Source organism: Melanostigma gelatinosum (genome assembly GCF_949748355.1).
Source record: "Melanostigma gelatinosum genome assembly, chromosome: 1".
NCBI classification, from domain to species: domain Eukaryota; kingdom Metazoa; phylum Chordata; class Actinopteri; order Perciformes; family Zoarcidae; genus Melanostigma; species Melanostigma gelatinosum.
The window spans coordinates 29,442,281-29,454,937 of record NC_136634.1 but is presented as its reverse complement, the minus strand read 5'-3'; the positions used below and the strand labels follow the sequence as shown (position 1 = coordinate 29,454,937).

Genomic DNA, 12,657 nt, shown 5'->3' with positions numbered 1-12,657 from the left:
TGTCACACACACACACTCACACACACACTGTAAAATGGTGAAAATGATTCTTCTTTCAGAAGAAGTTTTAAAAAAAGAGTGTTTTTTGTGCGGCCCCTCAGCTGCGGAACTCGGTGTTTTTTTTTAAGTCTCCTCTCAAACGCATGTCATGTCTCTTTCTCAAACTGATGGGATTTGTTGTTGTTTTAATCATTTCACAGTTCATTTTGATTCTATTTACTTTTATTTTTAACTTTATTGTTACTTTGTTTTGAAAGGTGGTAATTAAAAAAAAAAAATGATTATGATTATAAGGCCATAATTGATTTATGATGTTTAAGTATCCCATAGGTTTTATTTATTTATGTATTTTATTTATTACATTTTCAACAGAATAGAACAGTCCCTGACATAAGACCTCAAAACAAAAGGCCCAATGTCCATGCTTCCACGACTAGTTAAAGACGACCAAAGTCTTCAGCAGACACCAAAGTCTTCTTTGTTGTTATATGGAGGTGGCATTGAAGTGCCAAGGGTGGACGCACGTATGCAGACACGGCAGAGTTCCTGTTTGGCGCAGCCGATCAAAAAGTCACATTGAAAAGACAAGCGTAACCGAGGCCTGTGACATGTTTACTTTCGTTATGATCATTTTAGTGGAGCGGCTTAGGAGGGAGGCCTGAAGGGACAGGTGCTGTCGGTGCTGCTGACTTGGCAACTTCCTCCTAGATTTGGCGACTTTCTAGTGCCACCAGCTACTGTCATTGGAAAAATATGAGCTGGGATTTTCAGTCGGATCATTTCAGAACTCTAGCTCACTCTTGTTGGTTTCTCGACACCACACCGCCCACTGGTGCTGGTGCTGGTCTTAAGGCTGCTGTCTGGTGCGAAACCAGAAGTTTTGACAGATGACAAGATGTGTGATGTCAGTTCAGTTGAAACCTATACTTTTATTACTGTGGTTTATATATAAACAATATATACCACTGTAAATTCAGATGTGCAAAACAAAAACAATCAGTGGGAAATATCTGTAGATAGCAAGGTATGGACAAAAAACCCAGCATTCCTTGCACTTAGATGTGATTTGTTTTGGACATGTTTTGGTTTTAATACTTTTCATGCTACATGTGAACATTTTGCCAGAATTGTCAGTACCCTGTAAGCCTCACTCTCTAATCCTGAATATAGCCGTATCTCTAATCTGAAGCCCTGACCTCCCACTCTGTCCCTGTTGAAGCGCAACCAGCAGGACAATGTCTTCACCCCCGGAGGGTTATCCTCGTCTTTCTACCCACTTTGACACAACATGGACATATGACGGGGCCTCACGTCAGGGTGCGTCTTACTTGTGAGACTTGTGGTCCAGGACGTTGTGGTCCAGGTCGATGTGGCTGATGAATCTTTGGCTGTAGAGCCCCTTCACGTCTTTGGTCACGGACAGCAGACTATGGCAGAACTTCAGGCCCATCTCCTGCAGCTCCCTGGTTCCCGTCTGCAGGCCCTGTGCACGCACACACAGACACACACACACACACATATTTACACAGTTGAAAGGAATTGTTCTCGTCCAAGATTGCATTCATGTTATTTACATTCATTAATTAATTTTCACAGCTGACACGTACTGTGCAGCGTTTCTGCCTGCTTTATTAAATTAATATTGATTCATTCATTTATTTATTCATTAAATTCTCTATGATATGAAAGGATTCATTTATAATCGGCACGATGAGGGATTTAAGATGAATTTGTCACATTCACCTATTTTCCGTTCACTTCGTGCACTTTGTCTCCATCCACTCCCCATCCCCCTCCCCCTTTCTCAACTCCCCCTTTCCAGCTACTGACATGCCACTCAATAGTCTGCATGACAAGGCACGCGAGGAACACTGTGTGTGGCTGTTTGAGTGCTTTGTAAGTAGGTGTACTATTTCCCATTAAGCTTCTAATAGGTTGTCTGAAACACCTGTGTGTGTGCGTGTGTGTGAAAGATGACCGTTACAATAATTCAAAGAGCAGGAGCGGTTTACATGTGCAGCAGGAATCAAGTTTTTTCTGTTTGCCTCAGAAACAAAATCAGTGTGCGTGTCTGTCCTTTTCTGCGTTTACCTATATGTGATTTTACATTTAAAGATCAACAATCTCTTTTTTAGAGATATGAGCCAGAAAATCCCAGAATGGGAGAAGTGCTTTTTAAACTGCAGAGGAGGGAGAAGCAAATGTGTCTGAGAATGTTTTGTTGTCATTGTTTTTTTAAACTTTTGTTAAGAATATGCTGAGAAAAAAAAGATACACTGTTCTTCAAAAGGGCTCAGGACGTAACACTCTTCTTTAAAGCTTCTACGAGGAACTTTCATACTTTTGTTGATTTTGGCAGTCCCTGTGGATGAAAGTGGTCGTGTTTTTTCTAGCACCAAAGTCCCTTTGGAAAACTTCTAATTTTAGTGCAGTCTGACAGTCCTGGATGCTGCACCGGAGTCTGAGCTGAAGGAGTTTCTCGTGCATCCTGCATGATTTTATCCGATTTTACATGGAATATGACCCGACAAGTATCACGAATAACTATATAGACAGAGCAAATCTTCTTTCTGATGGTCCTGTTTACTTATAGGTCACATAGAGGCATCAGTATTACATTGAGACTATTTCACAACTACTTACAAGTTCCTCACAGTAACAACAAGGGAGACACTAGAGATGAATGAGGTTTGGGTTATTACATGTTTTCTGAAATGTTTTTCAAATGATGCATTTCCCTATGAAATATCTGTGGATGTGCATGCAACATTGCTGGACTTCTGTAGAGGTGTGTGTGTGTGTGTTCCAGTCCAGGGCCTTGTGCCTTTAAGGAGACGCCACAGTAGTTGAGTCATTATATTTTATCATTACAGAAGTATTTACTGGCGTGAGGTTGTCCTGTCTCTGAAAGAAGACATGGTGACAGGATGAGTCAAGTGAAAAAATAAAAATTCAGTAAGCTCCAAATCCCACCAACTCACAGTGAGTGTGATTGGAGTAAACATCTCAAGAGTTGAAACTAGTAAAAAAAACTTTTGAAACAAAAATGTATCTTAATTACAATAAAACATTTCCTCTTTCCACCAAAAAGGGTTTTCTGGCTTTCCAAAAAATATTGCAAAATGTTTGCCTCTCTATTCATTGAACAGGATATACATCATATGTATATTCTGCATCGTACTTTACATGCATCATGCATTAACACATTAACACCTAAACGGGAACTCATCAATATTTTTTATTGATTGACTTTTTAGCACATTCTTTTGTTTTTGAATATTTATTGTCAGTTTTTTTTAACATTAAATACATTTCATTCCCTAATGTCTACACCTCCCATTAGGAAGCAAATAGTTCATAGTGTACAGTAAAGCAGTGTTTGGGCCGCTGTCATTTTAGAATCCTGCTTACGTACATGGTTAAGAGTAGGTGGAGCTATAACTATGAGTTAATATTGGCATGCAGAAGTCCTGAAGTCATGACAGCCATCAAGCATGTCAAGTTTGGGACAGTTTTAACAAATCAGTCGAGTTACAACATATTGATGGACGATGGCGAAGCAGATAAAATGGCTGCCACACTACATCCATGTCGTTCGATGAAACCTCAAGCTTTTAGTAGCTTTTAATCACTAAGGTCTTTAGATCATTCTGACTCAATTCTAAGTTGATCTGATTAATTCCCTCGGAGGAGTTCGTTAAGGTACAGCACCTGGTAATGGCAAAAGAAACTTCATACTAAATTCAAAATGGCTGACTTCCGGTTGGGTTTAGAGCATGGACCCCTTAGACTTTTTTTTAAGTCTAAATGTGATACATCTGCTTACCAAATTCTATACATCTAGGTGAAATGTAGCTACAATGCTATCTTTGTTGATGGGACTCACTCGAGTTATGGTAGAATTGGTATGGAAGAATCTTTTTTTGCATTTGGACACTCAGTCAGTCTCTCCCACTCATCACTGTGTAAGATCATCAGAGCCTCCCACACTTACTTGATAATCCAACAGCCATCCGCAGCTTTCTGGAAACATGCGTTCATGGGTTTGAGCTCCTCACTGGCTCAACACACAGTGTTGGAGTTTGATTTGAAATAATGGCGTCAGGAAAACATGCCTGAGTGGGAAAGTCTGGGACTTACTAAGACACCATTCGAAAAGTGAAACTTGGGTGGTGCTATAAAGATATTACACCATCATTTCCAGGGCAACAAAGGAGGAGTTTAAAAATAAAGATGGAGCATTGGCCCCAGACAGAGGAAGTATATAAGGCTTCGGAGCTGGGCAGTCAGTTGGACTCCGAGGTCTGCTCGGGTTTATGTCTTGCTCAAAGAATAAACTGTATTGCATCGTACTCGGACCGCTTCCAGTGATTTCTTCGAACATTTTTGGGACTCAATAGCAGCAAAATAACAGAAAACAGAAAAGTGTTGGAGCATTAGCTTAGACTCCATCGACTGACCCAGCCTGAGCTCCTGTTTTCCAACGTCAGTCATAAATGACGAGGTTGATGATACACAGATTACATTTTCCTCATCCATGTCGCTCCTTTTTCACTCATAACTATGATCGCACTTTTATTAGCAGCCGGGCGGTAATTATTCGGTGCTTTCGCACTTACACTATTAAGTGCTGAAGGCTCTTTATGGCTCTGGTTTTATGTGCTCTATAAATAAAGGTTAGAGCTGGTGACTGAGCGATCAGCTTGGGACTTAATTACACTCTGAAAGAGAGAGAGAGCGAGAGAGAGAGAGAGTTATAGAGAGACTCCAACCGGCACAATGTCTGTGTGTGACCCACTAAAGGGCCTGTAGTAAAAGGCAGGTTGATGTGGGAGACAGAGAGAGAGAGAGACTAGGCATGTGCAGCTAAATGTTAGGTCAACAGTGAAATTGTCCCCCAAATCTCCCACATTGATTTTTCACATCTCGTTCAATCACTGATCTTTTTGTTGAGCTGCAAAAGAAATCAGGCTATTTAACTTACATTCGCTGAAGTCGAGGCTTCAAAACGGCACAAACCAATGGTTGACCTCACGATGACTATGTCCACTTCTTAAATACAGTGTATGGGATAAACACCTGCAGTCCCAAAGATATCGTCTCTTCAACCAGTGTTGATATTTTGGGCCGAGATACATGTGACTATCACTTCGCTGTTGTTTCAGAATAACAGTGCATGTCCATGTGTATGATATCTAACGGAAACATTGTTGTCTCCTTATTGTTCATGCCTTTTCCTGCAAAAGTCCAGCAACATGTGTCAACTTTAGCTTGTTACATGGATACAGTCTTCTCGAAGAACCTAGTTGGTTTTAGGCAACAAAACGACTTTGTGAGGTTCAGGAAAAGATTGGCGTTTGGGTTAAAAAATAACCACGGAAGTGCCGTTTCTCAAGTACGCAAGTTACGTGATAATTAGATCAACGTTAACTTCTCGTGTCCCATCATCGTGTACGTGATATCGTAGGAATGCCTCAAGCAAAGTTCTTCAACTTTGGCTCAAACTTCGACCTGGACTCTAGGATAGACAGAATAGAACCTTAAGGCTGCTTAAAAACATCTTCACGCAACTGTCTAAACTGAGAAGTTCACGGCTAACCCTAACCCTTACAACATATATCACCAGTTTACAGCAGAGAATGAAAAGAGCTTTTTTGGACCGACACAATCATGAACACACCTTGTATATTCCCTGGTCGCAACCGTTGTGAGTACTTTCCAAGGTGTAACTTCTCAGGACGCCTATTTCCCTCCAGACAACCACCCTGGCCGTGGCAGAGCGGGACTTCTCCACCTGTTCAAGGAAGGATTCAGTTTTCATGTCACATTATTTGTCTGGTGACTTTATTGTAAATAAATGAATATGCAGGTGAATTATTAAAGCCCTTATAATATCAATACTATTATTTTTCTAATTGTTGTTATTTCTATCACCAAATAGTTGCAGCTGTTGAAAGAAAAGGCTGGTGCAAGACGATCCAAGTTCTTTGGAATGGTCTGAGAAAGAAAGAGAGAGAGAGAGAGAGAGAGAGAGAGAGAGAGAGAGAGAGAGAGAGAGAGAGAGAGAGAGAGAGACATTGATAACCAACTGCAGACTTGTTTCTGAGTTTTAACTGCAATCCATCACTGGGACTGGAAGAGGAGAGGACCACATATCATTTTAAACTGAACACTCTATGGCCTGCTTGGCTGTGTGTGTGTGTGTGTGAGTGTGTGTGTGTGTGTGTGTCTTACCCTATATCCTGGGTCCTCTTTCAATCCCACAGTGTTAACGGCAGAGCCAGACTGCCAGAGAGTCTCCTTAACACTGCAGCCGTACAGGAACACGTTCTTCTTCCTGGAGTGGCCGTGGTAGTCACAAAAAACCTGGAAGAGGAACAGGTCTTTGCATTACGCATCCGGACAAGATTTGAAGACGTGTGAGAAGCATCGTGACCAGATTGCCCATGTCGGATGGGACAGGATATTTTGCCTGGAATTATTCAGTGATGTGGAAAATGGTGCCTGCTGTAATAAACTCTTTGCATCTTTGAAGATTGAACTCCAAATCTAACTCTAAACTCTAAATCTACTCCAAATTCTATACTTTTTAATAGCATGTGAATCTTTATTGTTTAACTTGTATTCTTGTATCAATCGTTTAAGTTTAAGTGAGGTTTAATTTTTTTTTGGTGGACACAAAAATGAAAGACGTCCATGTGACTAAGCAACACGGGACTTTCAACAAGGAGATCGGTGTTTGACACCGCGTGTAGTGTATTCTTGTAGTTTTGTCGCTGAAACATAACGTTCGTGACGATATTCCTGAACCTGACTCAGTGGTTTACTTGTACCTTACTTGTAGCGTAATGTCCTTCCAAAAAGGAAGTTGTTCCAAGCGACACGAAAAAAGTACAGTTCAGGGGAAACACTTACAGGAAACCAACCGATTTATTTTAGCGTCACAAACTGTCTTGAGACTGTGTTATAGGACACAGCATGCACAAAGGGCCCAGCGGTCTCCTGTATCGAAGTCACACACTTTGTTGATCTATCCATCCTCTCTGACAGGCTTTTAAACAATGTCCCACTTCTTCCTAATGTGTTTCTGAGAGACAGCAGTCATCATTCACGCAGTCACAAGAGAGTCATGTTAGTGTTGGAACACACCACTACTGCTGTCGCTTTTTATGGTGCACAACAAGTGCTTATGCTAAAAGCCGTGCCATCCTAAGCATCACGTTTATCCAAGGGTGGTAAGGTTAACGAGTCCTCTTTGAAAGTGCATGTGCTTTTCACTGTACGTCAGTCTCTACACCAACAGTGAACTGCTTGAATAAGCTTGAAAAACAACCTCCCCGCTCTAATTCGGAGCAATTAAATAAGCCAATCAAGGTCAATTCATTTTAGGTATTTTTCAGTAAAGCCTTATTACATTACATTTCACTTTCAGGAAGAAATAAAACATACAAAAACACCACTCACAACGTACACACATGCTCACACCTTTCGGCTTTGTGTTTGGCTGAATAATGGGTGGCAGCTATTGCGAGGGGGAAATTGAACCAATCAGGCACTAATTTAGCTGTTAATTAGTTTCCCATTGATTTGAAAATGTACTCGAATTTTTCAGCGCTGCAGCTGGAATCTCATTCATTCTGTGAATAAAAAACAAAACAAATCAGGAAACAGCAACAGAGTGAATTTCTGAAGGAGTGAGATGCTCTGCAGTGCCAGGCCTTCGTTCAGTTCCAACACAAATCCCGTTCCCGAACACAAAATGTAATTTTTTACATTTCTACATCTATATACATTAAACTAGAGACCATCTTGGGATCACAATCTGCCATGACTTCTGAGGAACCAAGGGTATAAAGTGGGGGGGCCAATGGCCCCTTGCCTATTTCCTACCCTTGGCTTTCATTTTGATCTCAACTACACAGCTGTTAACTGTGTATTAACTATAGTAAGCAATGGTACTCGTAAACTTACCACCAGTAGTGCTTTGACCTTACATTGAAAGGAGCATTTGGGTGAAAACCTCCTCTCTAGTTGTCAAAGTCTCAAAGGGGGCAGGGTAAGATTTTGAAAAGCAAAAACAACGGACCACAACATCCGAAGACAACGACAGGTTTACAGTAGAGAAGAGCATGTGTATCTCACCAGTGGAGTCCGTCCTACACTGTTAAGGTAATAGAGCAAGCCCTTGGTGTGGTAGATGGTTGGACTGAGGACTGGGTCGGGTTTACACCACTGACGATTCAGATCCTCGCTGTTCAGATCACAGCGATTCCTGAAGAAAAACACAGCAATAGAGACAGGCGGGACATTTAGACTGTGAATGTCAACCTATCCGGCTGCACAGTATTATGTTGTTGGTTATATTACTAGTTGGTATGTTTGTATAGTGTTGGTGACTTGTTTGGCTAAAGCGATAGTGACCATGAAAGTAAATGTAAGACATGAATTACGAAATCAACTTGGCTTTGTCCATGCATCACTTTCTATTGCCTATTAGGCTGCATTTTACAATAACCCACCAGCACCCTTATGTGCTTAATCCTTCAATGACGCTAAAACATCTTATGATAGAATCTTTAGTTTTGGATGTGTTGCTGGGCTGTTGGTTGGCTACAAACACAATCCAGATAAGCTGACAGTAGGTATGTGAAACGGCTGCAAAACACTCCAGCTACCACAAGTACAGAAAACATTTATTTATTTATTGTCAACTAGAAGCTTCCAATAACAGAGAAGTTAATGCCCTTCAAGGTACAGTAAACAGTTAACATGTAGTCAATTTAAGGCTTACTTCCAACAGTAGTGTTATGCATGAGACTGACTATTAAAAATGTAAATTAACTGAAGCAATAAGCAGTGATTTACATTGACATTACAGCTAGGAGGTGTTAACACCAGCCTTGGTAAGTCTGGTTATAACCAAACCCCAGTGTTTTTTCCCCTTGGTGTGGTTAGTTTGGGTTGGTTCAAACGCGGACCAAGCAACCGCTCTCTGGTCGGTCTTAGAATGCTGTAAAGTGAAGTCAGGGTCAGTTTATCTCTGGTGTGTGTAGCATACAATAACAGGATGTGTAACATTTCATTGGTTGAACATTTTTTTGCTTTTCCGTCTTTTAAGTATCTGGTGAAATTTAGAAGCCTATTTGAAATTGCTGCATTTACTGTTCATCCGACCATGCCAGCGCACCACGTGGTCACTCCAACCACTGCTAGGACATTAGTTTGCGGGTAGAAGAGTGGTCAGAAGCTCCGTAGTCTCCTCGCGGAGGGAATGTCTTGTGCATGTGGATCAAGGGGGAGTCTTGATGCGAATGTGGCATCCATCAATGGCTTCCACACAGTATGGCTGAAGGCTGGGCTGTTGGCAAGGTAATGGAAGCCATAGCCAATGCAGGCAAACATGAATCACCTCAGTAGTGGGCTAAAGATACTAGGAGCCAGAATTGTTATCGCATTCATTCAAGAGAATAAATTGTGTTTGGCTGTCGGACTCATCCTCTCCTCCTCAGGGACCAGCAACCAAACCAGTGGACGGCTGGCTGCTTTAGCCACGCTGCTAACTCAGCCATGCTTCAACGCAACATCGGTCACAGAAAATGAATCCAAGCAAAGTAGTTGTATATCTGGACGATAGCCAATGTGCAATTCTTCTTGCTTAACTAACATCAGAGTCATTACAGAAAGGAGAAGGTAAAATGCATGTCTTCATACATCTAAATTGATCCGTACAAGAGGGACATGGGTCTTGGGGGTTGCACATTACCGGTACATATGCAGGAACAATTTCAGTTCCACTTTGACGATATGTTCAGCATGCGTTGCGATCTTTGTTCAAAACCGATTCAAGCACCCTCTTAAGATTTGTGTACACAATGCCATGAGCCAGTTTTACCCTCCTGTGAATGACTCTTCGGTTTCACTGCAAGGTGAGCCGTACAACAGGAGCAAGCTCCATATCTCCCGTATTGCTTTACAACTCTGATAATCCCCAGTTGCCCTTTTATACGCCACTAATTGAAATTGGCTTATGGGGTTGTACACCACTGGGGGGGGGGGTTATTGGCTGTTTGTTGAGTGCTGTTGGGCTTTTGATTATCCGACAGTGATATCTTTGGGGTATTGAATTTTCTTTTTTTCATGACACATCCACAGTCCGTATCATCCAAAACAACTTCGAAGCACAATCAAGTCAACATTTCAAGATGTTTACTGAGCTGCCTAGTGTCTTAAGCTGTTATGTGGACATCTCCGTATTCAGAAGCTGTTCCTTTGAATGAGTAAGGATTTCTGTACTGTTGTAATGTCACCCGTATATCGACCATTTGTCAGTTTTAAACTTAATACTTCTCAATGTGTCCCAGCTCATTTCCGTTTAGAGTGTATGTGGATGACATAAACTTACAAGAAGTAAACATGGACCAAAGATGTTACCAAGCAATGCAATTCTGTTAAAACACACTAAAACTGAGTTTGTTAAGTACAGGGTGTACTTTGACAGAGTTTATGAGAAAAATAAAACAGTGAAGCATGTACAGGTACAAATATTTTTGTGCATCTTCTATTCATTTAGTACCGTAAATTCCGGACTATAGAGCGCACCTATATATAGGCCGCGTCTGCAAATTTTTTAAAGAAAAAATAAATTGTACATAAATAAGCCGCACTTGTCTATAAGCTGCAGGTGTCCCCGTTGAAACATTAGATATTAACGCGGCAAGATGTTACAGGAAAGATTATTTTAAACTTTTAATTAAATAAATGCCGGTAACATCCACAACTACATGCATACCGCAAATGCTTTTTTTTCAGAAGAGTGCTTTTAACAGTACTAAAGTTGTCTTCTTCAGTATCGGAATTGAACAGCCTGAAGGTATGTAATTATTTCATCACACATTTTCTCGGCGAAAATACAGGAACCTACCAGCAAAAGTCATTGATCACTATCGCCATCGTCCTCCTGTGCACTAAAACCATTTCAATCAGGAGAGACTTGTTTCATAAGTTTAACAATGATTTATTATACAAGCGTCAAATATGAAAAAGTGCAAAGTCTTTGGCGATTGGACTCCATCCTGAAGTACTATCACCGAGGGTAGGGATACTGAGGTCCAACAGGCCTAATCCCCCCTTGGAGTCCAGACACTGGTGGTGGTGATGACAGGAGTCGCTGCTATCTGATGATGAATCAGGAGCACGACTGTGATGCTGACTGGAGGAGACTGGGGTGGAGGAGGGTTGCATCTGCTTAGCTGAAATGACAACTGACAGCAGCAGAGAGGAGAACACTATTTAAAGATTGACAGCAACGATATGATTGGCTTGAGGAACCGGTGTGCCGAATCTGGTTGGTTACTTAAAAGTGCACGCCCCCAATCAGCTGATAGAGTAATTACAAGGAGAGGAAAGACAGCGATTACGAGTGAGTGTCTTCCTGATTGAACTTGCGCTTGAGCTACATTGAAGTCCTCTTCTTCAGTGTCGGAATTAAACAGCCTCAGAATCGCTTCGTTGCACTCAGTCTCTCTTTCGTTTGCGCTCTCAATGTCACTTTGCTCCCGAGGCAAATCCGCCCCTGAGCTTGCGCTGTCCTCCTCATTGCGCTGTCCTCCTCATCTCACAGCAGTCCAGCCTTTTGGAACCCGTTGGTGATGGTGGATTCTTTCACACTGCTCCACGCTGTTAGGATCCACTGGCAGACTTGAGAAAAAGTTGCTCTTCACATGCGGACAGTTTTTGTGAAGGATTTCTCGCCGCTCGTCATCCAAGCCTCCCACCGAACTCGGAGTGCCACCTTAAATGAACGGTTCACACTAATGTCGAGGGGCTGCAAATACTTTGTTGTGCCCCCAGGAATCACAGCTGGAATTGAGTTTGTCGTCTTGATGGCTGCTTTCACAGAATCTGTTATGTGGGCCCTCATGCTGTCCAAAACAAGCAATGCCTTTTTTCTGTGAAAAAATCCCCCCGGTCGCTTCCCTGTAGCATTCCTTCAGCCATTCCTTCATTCGGCTTTCTATCATCCACCCTTTCTTGTTGGCTTTCACGGCAATTCCTTTCGGGAATTTTTCTTTCGGCATTGTCATCCGCTTAAAAATCACCACGGGTGGAAGCTTTAGTCCGGATGCTGTGCAGCTCACAACACAAGTGCAATGCGTTCTCTCATGGCCAGTTGTTTTCAGCGTGACGGACGATTCAGCTTTTTTGTTAACAGTCCTAGTGAGAGGTAGGTCAAACGTCAAAGGTACTTCATCCATATTTATGATGTCATCTGGTCCAAATGAATTTTCGGCTGTCTTTCTTTGAGTGAATTCACTGAAGTTTGTAATTTTTTCCTTGAAGTCGGGAGGGAGTTGCTGACACATAGTCGTCCGTGCCCTAATTGACAGGCATTTTCGTTGCATAAATCTGAAACACCAAGATGGTCCACCTCTAAAATCTTCAATGTTCTTTTCGGTGGCGATTGTTTTAGCTTTCAGTCAGATCTGCACGGTGGAAACACCTCGGCCGTCTGCTCTCTGTGTGTTCACCCAGTCTTCAAGAACGTTTTCAAGTTCGGGCCATCTGCTTTTCTTGCCTCTGAAAGCTTTTCTCGTCTTTTTGCAGCGAGTCAGTTCTTCATGCTGCCGCCTCCAGCATCTCACCATCGATTCATTGATG

The 12,657-nt window shown here is 41.9% G+C and overlaps 1 protein-coding gene across 1 annotated transcript in view; it reads right to left on the bottom strand.

Moving 5' to 3' along the window:
• agbl1 (AGBL carboxypeptidase 1) overlaps positions 1-12,657 on the bottom strand; it is a 174,828-nt gene that overhangs the window by 15,494 nt on the left and 146,677 nt on the right. The window contains exons 22-26 of the mRNA XM_079273586.1: positions 8,143-8,272; positions 6,235-6,366; positions 5,935-5,997; positions 5,681-5,794; positions 1,329-1,483 (exon numbers count right to left, since the gene is read on the bottom strand). Of these exons, the coding sequence (XP_079129712.1) occupies positions 1,329-1,483; positions 5,681-5,794; positions 5,935-5,997; positions 6,235-6,366; positions 8,143-8,272 (594 nt within the window). The remainder of the gene's footprint in view (positions 1-1,328; positions 1,484-5,680; positions 5,795-5,934; positions 5,998-6,234; positions 6,367-8,142; positions 8,273-12,657) is intronic.